Source organism: Culex quinquefasciatus, chromosome 1, assembly GCF_015732765.1.
Source record: "Culex quinquefasciatus strain JHB chromosome 1, VPISU_Cqui_1.0_pri_paternal, whole genome shotgun sequence".
Classification (NCBI taxonomy): domain Eukaryota; kingdom Metazoa; phylum Arthropoda; class Insecta; order Diptera; family Culicidae; genus Culex; species Culex quinquefasciatus.
The window spans coordinates 60,555,771-60,572,006 of record NC_051861.1 but is presented as its reverse complement, the minus strand read 5'-3'; the positions used below and the strand labels follow the sequence as shown (position 1 = coordinate 60,572,006).

General features: G+C 48.7%; 2 protein-coding genes and 1 long non-coding RNA gene across 3 annotated transcripts; all 3 read left to right on the top strand.

Annotated features, from left to right (window-relative positions):
- The first annotated feature begins 293 nt into the window (after nt 1–293).
- LOC119765104 lies at nt 294–1,253 on the top strand. Its single transcript, XR_005276502.1, has 3 exons — nt 294–430; nt 498–582; nt 645–1,253. It is a non-coding gene; the product is annotated as an uncharacterized LOC119765104 (long non-coding RNA).
- Nucleotides 1,254–6,038: 4,785 nt separating this feature from the next.
- Nucleotides 6,039–6,440, top strand: LOC119769858. Its single transcript, XM_038263589.1, has one exon. It carries the CDS (start codon nt 6,039–6,041, stop codon nt 6,438–6,440), a length of 402 nt encoding a protein of 133 aa, XP_038119517.1.
- Nucleotides 6,441–6,661: 221 nt separating this feature from the next.
- On the top strand, nt 6,662–7,084 carry LOC119769852. Its single transcript, XM_038263581.1, has one exon. It carries the CDS (start codon nt 6,662–6,664, stop codon nt 7,082–7,084), a length of 423 nt encoding a protein of 140 aa, XP_038119509.1.
- The last annotated feature ends 9,152 nt before the right edge of the window (nt 7,085–16,236 follow it).

The window sequence follows — 16,236 nt, the reverse complement described above, 5'->3', positions numbered from 1 at the left end:
CGGCAGAGTTCACTCGCGAACTCAGCCATTCGTTCACTCACTATGAGCTACCGTCCTAAATCGGACACCGTACTCTCGCGACGCGCACTCGCAAATCAGAACTTTTACAATCTTTTTTCCTAGCCTCGTGAGATTTCTATACACGAAGGGCAAACTTCGTGGTTTCTGAAAAAAGGGCAAGCGGGATGGCTAGATTTCAAAACATTAAGAGGGAAGGGAACATGCTATGGACTGATCTGAAAAACTCAACAATTCGACAGAAGAAGACAAATTTGGAAAAACTAAAGAACGAAGAAATTTCGGGTTTGTAGTTTCCGATAGCCAAAGTCTCGATTCTGGCACCTCATCTGAGGGTTCCTGACTTTGACTCGTCCACTTTGTCATCGACCGTGGTAGGAGCGGGAGTGATTGCTAGTTTAGAGTTTGGATGGTAATTAGAGGACGTGACGTTTTGACCAAGTTCAGTGTTAACTTTTTTTCGAAACCCTTTCCCTTAGATCGTGAGGTGCTACAAATCACCGTAAGAGTAGGCTAGTTAGTTTGGCAAGGTAGAATCGTGGATTGTTGGCGAAACAAGTCCAGGTAAAATGCGTGTGTTGTGTGTGTCGTGCCATGTGCGTGTTCTAACCTCACCAACCCAACAGACTAGTTGGCCAGGTACTCTATCCGGCGTCTTCGAAATCTGCTGCTGCGCTACAACCCATCCGTTTCGAACGTCCGTCGGAGAAACCCGCCGTACCACACCCGGTGGCAAAAGACCCGGCAAGTCGCCACGTGCCGGAAGAAGCGTGACGTCACCAACGCGCTTAAGGTCATCCCGTCGGGTCCAACACGTCCATCCGGACCACGTGGGAGATCATCGAGGAACGACAACTTCCGGAACCGAACCCGGATCTGCTGAACGACCGTCGGGGATTCCCGACGCCGCTGCTGTAACAACCAACAACAGGTCAGACCGTGAGTAGTACCAAAATCCATGCGCATGTGATCACAGCCCCCTGAGGGTACCCCATGAAAAGCGCGTGCCGCGCCAAATGAACACGCACACGTAAAGCACGCAGCCCAAAACGTGCACTTGGGCGGATAGGTAGGGAAAGGGAAGAGAGACAGGTTAGCCGAGACGGCTAAGGCGCCAGTAGGAAGATGAACACAAATTAACCGAAGAAGCTTGCAAGCGAGATGGTCGCAGTTCGAATCCCGTTGGGATCAAACCGTTTTTTTGTGAACACCCCCACGATGTAAATACACTTCGATCGAAAAGAACAGTTTTCTTCAGTTTGAGCAATAAAAAGCGACCAGGAGGTTTTCACTGGGTTTTGGGATAAATTGTTGCGTTCTTCTTTTTCTTTTGGAGTGGCTGGCTCAGTAGTCTTCTTTTTTAGTAGTTTTTCCAGCCCAATTATCTTCTACTCCCAAAGCGAGACGCGGCACAGTGGGCGGGAAGATTTCACCGGTGATGATCCAGAGGTAGGAATCGGTTTTGGTTATTGGCTGAAGTTTTCTTTTGTGGTTTTGTTGAGTTTTCCTGATCATTTCTTAGTTTGTTGAACCTCTTGAGTTTGGGAGACAGTCGTTTCGTCTTTGATCCTGTTTCAGGAAACCAAGATAAACCCGCCCTTCGGTTAGGGGTCTCACGTGGCCGGGCACCCGTGATGACGGTTGGTCTTCCCTCGGTTTACCGTCGGAAGTGGCGCATTTAAGCCAACCGTTTACTAGTCAAACACTTGACAGACTGTCTCACATTACAATTTACAATCCGTTTTTCGTACAAGATCCGAATCCGAATCCGTCGCGAACTGCGTGCTGAAGACCGAACTGAGCAGGTGAATCTGCTGTGTGGAGTGTTGTTGACCGAGAAGCTGGTATTGAAAAAAAACGGAATCGACGTAACACCTTATAATGTGGCCCTCTTAAACCTTGCGGTTTCGTCAACGGATCCACAGGCGTGTATCGTTCTTTTTGCGACAAGACTCCGCCTCCCGGGTCTCCTAAGTGTGAAGGTATGGGCACGGGGAGAGGGCACCGAATACCTATATTTACACTTAGAATTTTTTGCGTCCGCCCCGGGATTCGAACCTGCAACCTCTGGATTGTGAGTCCAGTGCGCGGTCCGATTGATCCACACAGGCAGACACACAGGCTGGTATTGGCGCACTTAATTTCGCAAGTGGCCAAGCCGTGAAGAGTTGTGCTGGCCTGCTTAGGGCAAAATAGCTGGGAAAAGTGTTCTGGCGAGTGTTGGGAGTGTTGGCAAGCAGAAGCGTTTTGGGTTTGTGCGTTCAGTTGGGCTTGATTGCGCAAGCACCTGAACTTGCACCTGAAGCTGATTGGAGTTCGGCAAGGTTCTGCTGCCGTCTGTGCGTGTGTGAGGTGCTCGGGGAACCTACCTCGACGTGCGTGGCTACCTGTGGAGCGTCTGAACCGGTCACGTAAGTGCGTGCGAGCTGCGTTTTTTGGGCCATTCTACGAGTGGGTGTTAATTCCTCCCATCGAACCATCCGGGACCGAGCCCGGCCCCATCATCTGGTCCTTCGAGCCGGAAAGGAGGTCGCCCCGACCAGGAGGTGCGGTGAGTACGCCATATTGAGGATTGCTGCACAAAGGTGCATTGTTGGCTCCAACTAAGCCATTTTGTTGGAGAGCGTGGTTCTTGCTAAGAACAATTAAGCGCGCGCGAAAATTGGCCTAACTGTACTCGCATTTGCGGTGTGCCCCAAGCGAGATTTTTGGAAATTTGGAATTCCGGCAAAAATTGGCCAACCTGGGAGCAAACTTTTGGAAGTTTTGCGTGCATGCTAAAGTGGTTGTGGGTGGCAAGTCAATCGCGTTAGGGTGGTACGATCGCGTCGGTAGTACCTGCCCCGGTCGAACCTGCGTCGCGTAACTCAGTACGAGCGCGACGGGAAAATCCGTATCCGATACTCCGTGCTGTTTCCGTTTTCCGCGTTTTGTCTATGGTGGTAGCGAAGTCCAGTGGTGAGTGAGAGTGTGCATTCTGGCTGCGGCGAAGCAACGGTTGTCCGATTGCTTGGTCAGGCGGCAAGGTATCGAGACCATGCGCAACCAGGTGGAAAAGTTCATCGCGAAGTTCAACGCTGAGACGGACACGTGCCAGATTCTTGTCCGTTTGGAGAGTTTGGATCGAGCGTACCGCGAGTTTCTCGAAGTCAAGCCGAGCTCGAACGTACCGATAAATCCGAGTATTTGGAAACTCATTTGACGGAACGAGCCGACTTCGAGACGAGATACTGTGAAGCCAAGGGATTTTTGCTGTCGAAGCGGACCGAGGAGCAGAACCTGACCGCAATGAACAGCACCATGAACACCAGCCAGCCTACCCATCCAGTATCCTTCCACCTACGCCTACCCAAGATCGACCTGCCGAAATTTGATGGAGATTTCTCTCGTTGGCTATCCTTCCGTGATGCGTTCACGTTGATGGTGCATTCGAATCCATACATCCCAACAGTGGCGAAGCTGCAGTGGACTCACTCGTGGACAAGGCAGCACTGCAGTTCGAGAACGTGGAGATTGAGGCAGACAAGTATGCGCCAACGTGGGACGATCTGCTGAAGCGCTACGACAACAAGCGGTTCCTGAAGCGTAAACTGTTCCACGCCCTGTACGATCTGCCTTCGCTGAAGCGCGAATCCGCTAGTGACCTGCGTACGCTCGTGGACGATTTTCACCGGCATGTGAAGGCGTTGGAAAAGCTGAAAGAGCCAGTCGCACACTGGGACACACCTCTTGTCAGCATCCTGTGCTACAAGCTGGACTCCAGATCGCTGCGTGCTTGGGAGGAGCACACTAGCAAAGAAGAAGTCGTAACGTACGCAATGCTGACCGACTTCCTGTACCAACGGTTGAGAATGCTTGAGACCTCAGAGCAGCAGCAGCCGTCCAAGGTGGCCGGTACCAATCCCCATCCATTCCAGAAGAAGCCGTTCAAGGTCGTATCCAACGCTGTCGCATCCAGGACGTACAGCAACAATCCACAGTGTCTGGCCTGCTCGGAATCCCATCGTTTGTTTGAATGCTCAGTGTTTGCCAGGAAGTCCATCCAACAACGCCAAGACTTGGTGTACCAGAAGCGTCTTTGCTGGAACTGCTTCCGATCCGGACACCAATCTCGGAATTGCTTGTCGAGATTTACGTGCCAGGTCTGCCACGAGAAGCACCACACCCTGTTGCACCGAGATGCACCCCGAAGATGTCGTCAACCAAGCCGCGCCGAAGAAGCCATCCCAGCAACCGATCCAATCCACGTCGACGTCGGTGGATCCCACACCTAGTACGTCGAACACAGAATCCCAAGTTAGCTTGTCGGTCCAGTCGCACCGAAGCACAGTACTCCTGGAGACCTGGCCAGAACGGAAAAAGTATCCTACTAGAGCCCTGCTCGATTCGGCGTCCATGTGCAACTTCATCACGAAGAAGCTTGCGAACACCCTGAACCTCCGTCGGAAGAAGGTCGACATCGATGTAGCAGGTATCGGAGAATCCACGAAGCAGATCAAGTGCCAGCTGACTGCAACCATCCAATCCAAGTACACTCCGTACGCTGCTAAGCGCGATTTCCTTATCCTGAAGAGACCGACGATCAACCTGCCAACCATCCCAGTCGACGTATCCCAGTGGAAGTTACCTGAAGTTTCGTTGGCAGACCCCAAGTTCAACGTTCCGTCCGATATTGACATCGTTATCGGCGGAGAATCCTACAATGAGCTGCACACTGGCAGCAAGCAGACCCTCGACGAGGGACGAGGGACTCCCGTTGATGATCGAGACAGTGTTTGGGTGGACCGTATCCGGAAAAGTGTGTATCCCATCCCCAAGTATCCCACGTGTTTGCCACCTCACCACTGTTGATCGAAGCCTGGAACAAGCTCTCCAGAAGTTCTGGGAACTGGAAGCTGTCGAACCTTGTTCAGTGCTAACCACAGAAGAAACCCACTGTGAAGAAATCTATTCCGCTACCACCACGCGTGATTCGTCGAGTCATTATAGCGTTCGCTTGCCACTCACCCGCGATCCGCTCGTCACCCTCGGCGCATCCAGAACAATCGCCGAACGTCGTTTCCTGAGCCTGGAGAAAAGACTGGAGCGTAATCCCACCACTCGTGAAGCGTACTGTAAGTTCATGGACGAGTACGAACGCCTCAACCACATGCACAAGGTCGACGATCCCGTGGACGACAGCATTCCGCACTGTTATCTTCCACACCACCCGGTATTCAAGGCCTCGAGTACCACAACCAAAGTCCGTGTAGTTTTCGACGCGTCGTGCAAGACGGCGTCGGGATTCTCCATGAACGACCTGCAACTGGTGGGACCAGTCGTTCAGGAAGATTTGCTGTCGATCGTCATGCGTTTCCGGACCTACCCAATCGCACTAGTAGCAGACTGTGAGAAAATGTACCGTCAAGTTTTGATACATCCGGAAGACCGTCCGTACCAACGCATCCTCTGGCGTCCCACTCCAACCCAACCGCTTGCGACGTACGAGCTGAACACCGTAACGTACGGTTTCGCATCCTCGCCATTCTTGGCAACCCACACCCTCCTCGAGATAGCCAAAGACGAAACCAAGAACTACCCAGAAGCAGTCGAAGCAGTGAAGCAGGATTTCTATGTGGATGATTTCCTGTCTGGCGCTGATGATCTCCCACCCGCAACCCGAACCCGGAAGTATCCGCCATGCTGTTAGCAGCCGATTTCCCGCTTTAGAAGTGGGCATCCAACGTTCCAGAGGCGCTAGCTGATATTCCGGAAGAAGATCTTGCCATCGTTCCGCTCCGTGACTTGAAGGACGACCAATCCGTGTCTGTGCTCGGACTTGTTTGGGATCCAGTTTCCGACACATTCCGTTTCAAGGTGGAACTTCCACTACCCGCAGCTGTACTCACGAAGCGGATCGTGATGTCGTACATCGCCAAGATTTTCGATCCAGCTGGTTTCAGTGGTCCAGTTATCGTAGTATCCAAGCTGTACATACAGGGTCTGTGGACTTTGCGCACCAAGGAGAAGCACCACTACGAATGGGACCGCCCGCTCCCTCGCAGCTGCAAGCTGAATGGAAAGCGTACCACAGTACGCTTGAAGAGTTGTCGAAAGTCCGGATTCCAAGATGTGTGTACCTGCCAACCGCCATGTCCGTCGAGCTGCACTTCTACTCTGATGCGTCGGAGAAAGCCTACGGAGCCAACTGTTACGTGCGCTGTGAGACGGTCAAAGGTATCCAAGTGAGACTGTTGGCGTCGAGATCCAAGGTCGCTCCGCTGTCCAAGCTTCAATCCATCGCCGATCTTGAGTTGTGTGGAGCTGAACTGTCCGTGAAACTGTACAAGAAGGTGGTGAAAGCCATCAAGAAGCCGGTAGAAGTGTTCTTCCATACAGACTCGAAGACGAAGACTGGAAGACATTTGTGGCGAACCGAGTAGCACGGATCCAAGCCGAAACCGACGTGAGACGCTGGCGACATGTTCCCGGAATCTGTAACCCAGCCGACGTCCTTTCCCGTGGTCCCATCGAGCTTGTCAACTGTTTGCTGTGGTGGTTTGGCCCGGAGTACCTGTCCAAGTCCCGTGAACACTGGCCACGCTCTGTGATTCCCGATGTCGATCCTGCTACTCTACCTGGAGCAAGAAGCAAGGCCGCCGTGATGCTGATCACCGCAGCCGATCCGAAGTTCTCCGATGAGCTGTTCAGCCGTTTCTCCGATTACTTCCACCTACGTCGCGCTGTTGCTTACTGGAGAAGATACTTCCGTATCCTAAAAGCTGTATCCAAGAAGCAGAAGCCCGAGCGTCCCGAAATTCTCACTGCTGCCGAGCTGCGTGACGCTGAGATCGCTCTGTGCCGTGTAGCCCAGCGAGACATGTTTGCAGAAGATGCTGCCGATCTGGTCTCCAAAGAACGAGTATCACCGTCGTCGCCGCTGAAGTGGCTCAACCCGATCCTGCACGGTGACGGACTCATTCGAGTCGGCGGAAGACTCAGCAATGCTGCAGTTCCCGATGAAGTAAAGCACCCGATCGTGCTGTTGGCGAAGCATTCGCTTTCCATCCTGTTGGCGAAATCGTAACACGTTGATCTGTTGCACGCTGGCCCCAGCTGATGCTCGCTACGATTCGCCAGAAGTTCTGGATCATCGGTGGCCGGAATCTGGTCCGCCAAACCTAAAATCTCTGCAAAGAATTTTTCCAGAACAAGCCAACCCTAGTGAAGCAGAGCATCGCCGATTTGCCAACCTCACGTGTCACCCCTACCAGACCGTTTTCTGTGAGTGGTGTAGATTATTGTGGACCTTTCTACATCAAGTCGCCCATCCGAAACCGAGCTCCAATCAAAGCGTATGTCGCTATTTTCGTGTGTTTCACTACACGTGCTGTGCACATCGAACTAGTGTCGGACCTATCCACCCAAGCTTTTCTGTCCGCACTTCGTCGTTTTGTCGCACGCCGTGGAAGACCGAAGGAGATCCACAGCGACAATGGAACAGCGTTCAAGGGCGCATCCAACGAGCTCCGCAAAGTCTACAGCATGCTGAAAACCGATCAAGAAAGCCGGAAGTCGATTCTCGATTACTGCGCTGCAAACGAGATAACCTGGCATTTCATCCCACCGCGTGCTCCACACTTTGGCGGACTGTGGGAAGCAGCCGTCAAGTCAGCGAAGCACCACCTGTTACGTGAGTTACGAGGACATGAGCACTCTACTAACCCAGATCAAGATGTGCTTGAACTCCCAACCCCTCGTGCCAATCCCAAGCGATCCCACGGACCTAGAGGTCCTGACACCAGGCCACTTCCTGGTCGGCACGAACCTGCAAGCTGTTGAAGAACTTAACCTGGCCGACGTTCCGGACAATCGTTTGACGCACTGGGAGCTGACACAGATGCGTTTCCAGAGAATCTGGTCGAGATGGTATCCTGAGTATCTGCAACAGCTCCAGTCGCGCGCAGTCAAGGGCTGCAAGAATCCCGTCACGATCGAACCAGGACGAGTTGTGCTGATCAAAGACGACAACCTGCCGCCGACGCAGTGGCCGCTAGGCCGAATCACCCACGTCCATCCCGGCAAAGACGGTGTTGTTTGCGTCGTCACTTTGAAAACAGCAACATCGGATGCCTTCGTCAGGCCAGTCGCCAAGATCGCACTCCTGCCAGTTCCGGCCGAGCTTAATCCAGCTTGCAGTAATTGAACCCGGTAGAGCACGCCAAAATTTGCTCGATGTCTTCGTGGGAATCTCGCAGGTAATTGCGGTTCCAATCCCTATTTTGTGTCGTTCGATCTACCGGGTCTTTTCCACTCCCAGATGCCTAAGCTGAAGAAGAAGAAGTACGTCGTTTGTCATCGTTTTGCTGTTTGTCGACATCCGCCGTGTAATCCGTTCATCCGACCCTGGTAGAGCACGCCGAAATTTGCTCGATGCCTTCGTGGGAAGCTCGCAGGTAATTGCGGTTCCAATCCCGTTATTTTTCGCTTTCGATCTACCGGGTCTTTTCCTCTCCAGATGTCGAAGAAGATGGTGCCCAGCGAGTCAACGATCCAGTTCGTCGCAGTTTTTCACCCTGGTAGAGCACGCCGAAATTGTTCGATGCCTTCGTGGGAATCTCGCAGGTAATTGCTGTTCCAATCCTATACTTTTTCGCGTCCGATCTACCGGGTCTTTTTCTCTGCCAGATGTTGACGAAATTGGATTTCTGGCACCACTTCTTGACCACCCCCAAACTGCATTCGTGACTCCGCCTCACCACCCACTTCGAGCCGAGAAGTCACATGGCCTGTCAGCGGACATGCCAGATGCAGTCGAAGAGTCACGTGCTGGCTCACCCGAAGTTTCCCGATCGCCAGCCAAGCCGAGTCGAGTCCGATCAAGGTCGGCGAAGGAGCGATGGAGAAGCATGGTTGTATGATTGTCAAGAGAGTTTTTGATTGTGAAGAGAGGAGTGATTGATTTTTTGTGTTAGTTTTAGAATTAGTCTTGTAAATATGTAAATAGTGTGTTGAAATAGCCGAGCCATTTCAAGGTGGCCGGAATGTTAAATTGTTACTAACTTACGTTGTTGTTTATTTTTCAACAGGCACTTGTTGCCCAAATGAACTTAATACTAAAACTAAAACTAAAACTAAAACAGTCGTCTTAACACTGATAAAAACTTAGATTTTAAAACATCACGGGACAAACTGACATCAAAAACATTGGACACTTTATTGAAGGCCCGCTTAAGTCCGACGATAGCTCCGTTGGCACTGTAATTGGTACGGCGGAAAGGAATCTGCATGATTGGCGTGTGACGTAGCTGGCGGGCAGGTGCGGTCAAGCTGATCTTTTCTCGGAGAGAAGGGCAGTCAATTCTGTCTGTCAATACGCCTGACACAGTCAATGCACGGGCCAGATCACGACGCAGCTGGAGGGTGTCCAAATGCATGAACTGGCAGCGGTCTTCGTAGGGCGGCAGCTGATGGGGATGTCTCCAAGGCAGTAATCTCAAGGCGTATCTGACGAACCTTCTTTGGATACTCTCGAGCCGGTACACCGCATTGTTGTAGTGAGGATTCCAAACCGACGAGCAGTATTCAAGTGATGACCGGACCAGCGAGCAAAACAGCGTTTTCAGGCAGTGGATGTCGGTGAAGTGGCGAGTCATACGGATCACCAGGCCGAGCTGTCGGGATGCTTTGGCAGTAATGAAGGAAATGTGCTGCTTAAAAGTCAGTTTTGAATCCAGTATGACACCAAGATCCTTGACGTGATCAACTCGTTGCACCAGCGTGTCGCCCAGGTTGTAGTTGTAGAGAACTGCAGTGTGCTTCCGGCTAAAGGTAATAACTTGGCATTTTTCGGGGTTTAGGATCATGCAGTTCGCCTCACACCAACCAGCAAACTTGTCCAGATCGCGTTGCAGGGCTTCGGCATCTTCAAGACAGTCGATCTTGGCGAACAGCTTGAGATCATCCGCATAGGAAAGTCGGGGTCCGCTCAGGGTAAAATTGGCGTCGTTGAAGTAGAACAAGAACACCAGCAGACCGATGTGACTGCCTTGAGCTATACCAGAGGTGGCATCGAAGCTTTCGGAAAGCGCGTCATCGATTTTTACCCGCAACGAGCGTCCCGAAAGATACGACCCGAACCATGCCAGCAGACTACCACAGAATCCGAGCTTCTCAAGTTTGGCGATGGCTATACTGTAGTTGATCTTGTCAAACGCAGCCGAAAAATCTGTGTAAACGGCGTCAGTTTGAGAACGATTATCGAAGCTTTCAATAATGAACTCAGTGAAGCAGAGCAGATTCGTGGCAGTGGAACGATTTGGGAAAATCCATGTTGATCGCTGGATAGTTCCTGGCGGCTATGGGCGAAGATGGGATCGATCACCACCAGCTCGAACAATTTCGACGCGGCGCACAATGCGGAAATACCTCTGTAGTTCTCGATGTTTCTCCGGTCGCATTTTTTGTGCACTGGAAATATGAAAGCCAGCTTCCAGGCACGCGGGAACTTTCCGGATGCGAGAGAAAGACGAAACAGGTGCAGCAGGGGCGCTAAAAGCACCGATGAGCATCGCTTTAGCAGTGTCGAGGGATCCCGTCCGGACCTGGGGAGCTAGAGTGCTTCAGTTTGGTCACTGCTGCTGAGATGGTGTCTTCGTCGATGTCTATCGCAGCAAGAGACCTGGCACAGCGGGGAACGTTGTTGGCAGCAGTTAGGATTTCCTCTTCGGTTAAAGGTTGATTCGAGAAAACACTCGCGAACTTTTTGGCGAACAGCTGGCATATTTCTTCGTTGCTTTCAGCTTCTTCGTTATCCAAGTGCATGGTCGATGGCAGCCCAGATTCTTTGCGATTCTCATCAACAAATTTTCAAAATGGGGCGAAATCTTGTGCGCTTACAAAGCAAAGATCGAGTCGGCGACCGTCTTCGTTCTCGACATGGTTGGCTTGCTGCAGGGTAGCCAAGTTGTAACCAGCGAGAAGGTCACGTGCACAAGGGTGGAATTGAGAGCGATCAGGATCCGGGTAAAAGAATCCGTTATGAGAAGGTGTCCAGGTCAATTTAGGCAGGTTAAAGTCACCAACGATGATGATTTCGTCCATCGGGCGCGTTCGTTCTGCGATAGACGCTACGGAATCGAGGTGGGTCTTGTACAGGTCCTTGTCGTAGATACGATCCGGAGGGAAGTAGACCACACAGAGGTATAGGACACGGTCCGACAGCTTCAAAGACTGTTTACTAACCTAGATTTAAAAACTAACAACTAATTTAAATGTAAACATATTTGGGATCTTATGAACTACCCTAATAACCATCATTGAAATGGTCATCGCGAGCAAGTGTACCAATCTCTCTCAGAATGGTCACTGCAGTAGAATTTGTGTAGGAAACAAAATATGAAAATTGCGAGCCTGTAGTGGTCAGCAGTAGAAGTCGCGATAGGTTCAGATCAGTGTAACGTAACCCCCTCAGACATATCCCAATAAACCACGGTCAAAGCAACTTCGCGTCGCGTTTATACCCCCAAAAGTTGTGCTTTTAATAATTGTGCGAAATAAAAAAACCCGTTCCCAGTGCATTTACAATCCGTTTTTCGTACAAGATCCGAATCCGAATCCGTCGCGAACTGCGTGCTGAAGACCGAACTGAGCAGGTGAATCTGCTGTGTGGAGTGTTGTTGACCGAGAAGCTGGCATTGGCGCACTTAATTTCGCAAGTGGCCAAGCAGTGAAGAGTTGTGCTGGCCTGCTTAGGGCAAAATAGCTGGGAAAAGTGTTCTGGCGAGTGTTGGGAGTGTTGGCAAGCAGAAGCGTTTTGGGTTTATGCGTTCAGTTGGGCTTGATTGCGCAAGCACCTGAAGCTGATTGGAGTTCGGCAAGGTTCTGCTGCCGTCTGTGCGTGTGTGAGGTGCTCGGGGAACCTACCTCGACGTGCGTGGCTACCTGTGGAGCGTCTGAACCGGTCACGTAAGTGCGTGCGAGCTGCGTTTTTTGGGCCATTCTACGAGTGGGTGTTAATTCCTCCCATCGAACCATCCGGGACCGAGCCCGGCCCCATCATCTGATAGACAAAACGCGGAAAACGAATATGTTTACATCGGGACTACAGTCTGAATAGGGACTGATGGGGCCGGGCCCGGTCACGTAAGTGCGTGCGAGCTGCGTTTTTTGGGCAGTCCCGATTATTTGTAGCGTTCGATCTACCGGGTCTTTTCCTCTCCAGATGTCGAAGAAGACTCAGAATTTATTTAACTTTTTCATGTGACCTTGATAAATGACCTATTCTAGCCTGAACACTTGGATCTGGTGCGCAACCTTTCGAACGGTCTCAGTTCCGTCACGTTGTCGAGGGATTCGGTAGCATGTCCCGGTAGATTTTTAAAAAGCAGTTCCGGATCAACCAGATCGTCCAACTCAAATTAAAATCCCAGTTGGTTGCAGCGGAGACCGAACCTTCGGAGTCAGCAGACCAATTCCAACTGGCCGATAATCAATAAAAAAAAACTATAAATAAACTTAGTCATAGAACATCGAACTTTTGAAAATTTGATTTTTAAATACTTGCCATTCTGCTCAGATCCAGAAGCGGGTGAAAACGATGGCCAAAATCCGCATCACCGTATAAAAAACAAAATAAATGACAACACTAAATAATCACAGCCTTCTGTAATCTGTCAGAATTGCTAAAACCGTTATAGCCACTCGCCCGGTCACGAGATTTTCTGGCAGAAATGGCACTGCTAGAATCCTGCTAGAATGATTCTAGCAGGCCTGTCATAATTTTGTTAGAAATGTATTAGAATGTTCTAGCAGGGCGAAATCTGTAAGAATTCTGCTAGAACTTTACTGGAATGTTCTGACAGAACATTTTTTCGCCATCCGGTTGGTGGCGAACAAGATTTTCGCCAAAACCGCATGTTTTCCAACGATCTTAATTTTTTTTAAGACTTGACAAGAGGAAAGGTGTATCGCGAATTTGGTAAGTCGGAACATACAAAAAAAATGAAAAAGTGGCATGACTCCTAGGGGGGGTGACACTTCGGTTCTGCCAGAGCTGGAACCTCGAGCTTGGAGCTGAAACCTCGAGCTCGGAGCCAGCACCGAGCTGGAACCGTGTCTGGAACTTTGTTTAAAAAGTAGCCGATTTTTGGAAATCAATTTAGCGTGCACCGCACAAGAGCTGTCACTATTTCAGGCATCAAAACACTAGCGCCACTCCGATGCGAACGGGAAAATATTCAAACAATAAGCTTTAAAGCGATGGTGGGAGAGCGAGAGAAAAAAATAAAGTTTCAGCGCAGCGAAGAGAAGAAACCTAAGAAGAAACACAAGAAACGAAAAAGCTTGTTGCTGCTGTCACTGCTTTTTGCGAATTTGTATTTGAAGCAAATCAATCAGTTAGCGAGAAACGGCCGTGGCTGACTGGTTACGGTGTTCGCTTTGTAAGCGAATGTTTCTGGGTTCGATTCCCATCTGCTCCCAACGATAAAGTAAAGAACTCATAGATTTGAAATGATGAATATGAACGAAAAATCAAAGTCGCTCGAGGCGGGGTTCGATCCTCCTTCCTTTGGAGTGTAAGCAAAAATGCTAACCACTAGGCCATGACGACTTAGTGAGCGTGGACTGGAATTAGGAATACTGTTTCAAATATTGGGGGCATTCGTGCCTAAGGGTTATTCACTTCGAGTATATCGCATACTGTGTACGACAGCATACCATACGCGCATAATACTGGCATGGTATGGTCAACTTTTGGTTATGATTTATATCGGTGTAGTTGTCAAAATCGGTCAAAATAATAAACAATAAACAACACAAGTTTATTCGGCAACATAAATTTGGAAATTTAGATCTCTGGAAAAGAATCTGTTGCTAGATCTGTTGGTAATTCATTTACATTTGGGGACGGAATCGAGCTGATAGATTGTTTGAATTTCAGCGGGCAGATGATTAAAATTTTGTTAATTTAAGTGAATAAGTAGAAAGAATCCTGATGCGGACGCAAAGATCCGGGATAAAACATCGTTTATCGTTTTGACCAACATAAAGTCCAGGGTATCGCAGCTGATATAAAAAGCCACATCGTACTACGAGTCGGTTCCTCTGAGATTTTACAGCCGGGCGAGAATTCTGGGGATTCTGCCTTCGTTTTGCCTTTCTTACTAAAGAAAGGTATAGGTTTTACTTTAAGGCTGGACGTCATTTTCATCTTCGTAAATATGTCGATTCAGCATGAATTTTCTTCGGAAAAATCGTCAAAAAATCACACTGCATCGATTTTAGACGCTCTATCGATTCACCTTGACAGAACTCGCCTATCTCCAACCCTCGAATTTTGAGAAAATAAATTCCGTGGAGTTCGAGTGATGTCCGTGTGTGGTAAATTTTTGCCAAATTTTGTGTCGCGTAATCCTCGGCTCCCTATTTTCGATTTTGATTGTTCCAAGTGCATTTGAAAGCTGGTTTGCTGAACAAGGGTCATTTTGAGACCGAATTTCGAAATATCCATCTGTTTTCGGATGCGGCCAGACTTTTCAACAAAATACACAGTTTTCAAATGAAAATATGGTCAAAAATTTTCATTTTCTTTTCTTTTATTTATCTCAAAAATTGCATTTTTCGAGCTCTACAACCTCCCAAATTTTCATCCAGATCCATAATCTGGTTCTGGAGTTAGAGCCGTTTGATTAACCTACCAAAAGAAAAAAAAAATCCCTAAAAAAGGTAAAAGCCCACCTGGTGACCTTTGCCAACACTTTTCATTTCCGATTTTATCCGAAATTTCTTTCTACATCCATAGTACAGACCATGAGTGAGCATCTGAAACAAATTTGACATCTATCGGCAAGCCGGATCAATTTTTAGAGCTACACTCAAACCCCGATGGTTTGACACGAACTGTTGTCAAACGAACGGGGTCACTTTTTAGTTTGACCCCCCTTTTACACGAAGTTCACACACACTACCAAACGTTTGTTTTGATAGTGTGCGTGAGCGCCGTGTAAAAAGTGACAGTTCGTCCCTTTTTAGTTTGACTTTGACCAACCAACGGGGTACAAACTAAAAAAGTGTCAAACGAAAAAGTGACCAACCACCGGGGGTTGAGTGTATTTACTTTTTGCCTTTCTTACTAAAGAAAGGTATAGGTTTTACTTTAAGGCTGGACGTCATTTTCATCTTCGTAAATATGTCGATTCAGCATGAATTTTCTTCGGAAAAATCGTCAAAAATCACACTGCATCGATTTTAGACGCTCTATCGATTCACCTTGACAGAACTCGCCTATCTCCAACTCTCGAATTTTGAGAAAATAAATTCCGTGGAGTTCGAGTGATGTCCGTGTGTGGTAAATTTTTTGCCAAATTTTGTGTCGCGTAATCCTCGGTTCCCCTATTTTCGATTTTGATTGTTCCAAGAGCATTTGAAAGCTGGTGTGCTGAACAAGGGTCATTTTGAGACCGAATTTCGAAATATCCATCTGTTTTCGGATGCGGCCAGACTTTTCAACAAAATACACAGTTTTCAAATGAAAATATGGTCAAAAATTTTCATTTTCTTTTCTTTTATTTATCTCAAAAATTGCATTTTTCGAGCTCTACAACCTCCCAAATTTTCATCCAGATCCAGATCCAGATCTGGTTCTGGAGTTAGAGCCGTTTGATTAACCTACCAAAAGAAAAAAAAATCCTAAAAAAAGGTAAAAGCCCACCTGGTGACCTTTGCCAACACTTTTCATTTCCGATTTTATCCGAAATTTCTTTCTACCCATAGTACAGACCATGAGTGAGCATCTGAAACAAATTTGACATCTATCGGCAAGCCGGATCAATTTTAGAGCTATTTACTTTTTGCCTTTCTTACTAAAGAAAGGTATAGGTTTTACTTTAAGGCTGGACGTCATTTTCATCTTCGTAAATATGTCGATTCAGCATGAATTTTCTTCGGAAAAATCGTCAAAAATCACTGCATCGATTTTAGACGCTCTATCGATTCACCTTGACAGAACTCGCCTATCTCCAACCCTCGAATTTTGAGAAAATAAATTCCGTGGAGTTCAGTGATGTCCGTGTGTGGTAAATTTTTTGCCAAATTTTGTGTCGCGTAATCCTCGGCTCCCCTATTTTCGATTTTGATTGTTCCAAGTACATTTGAAAGCTGGTGTGCTGAACAAGGGTCATTTTGAGACCGAATTTCGAAATATCCATCTGTTTTCGGATGCGGCCAGACTTTTCAACA

Bases quoted from the DNA above. Each gene is read 5' to 3' on its own strand.
- LOC119769858 (XM_038263589.1), top strand. From the start codon at position 6,039: ATGGGACCGCCCGCTCCCTCGCAGCTGCAAGCTGAATGGAAAGCGTAC.
- LOC119769852 (XM_038263581.1), top strand. From the start codon at position 6,662: ATGCTGATCACCGCAGCCGATCCGAAGTTCTCCGATGAGCTGTTCAGC.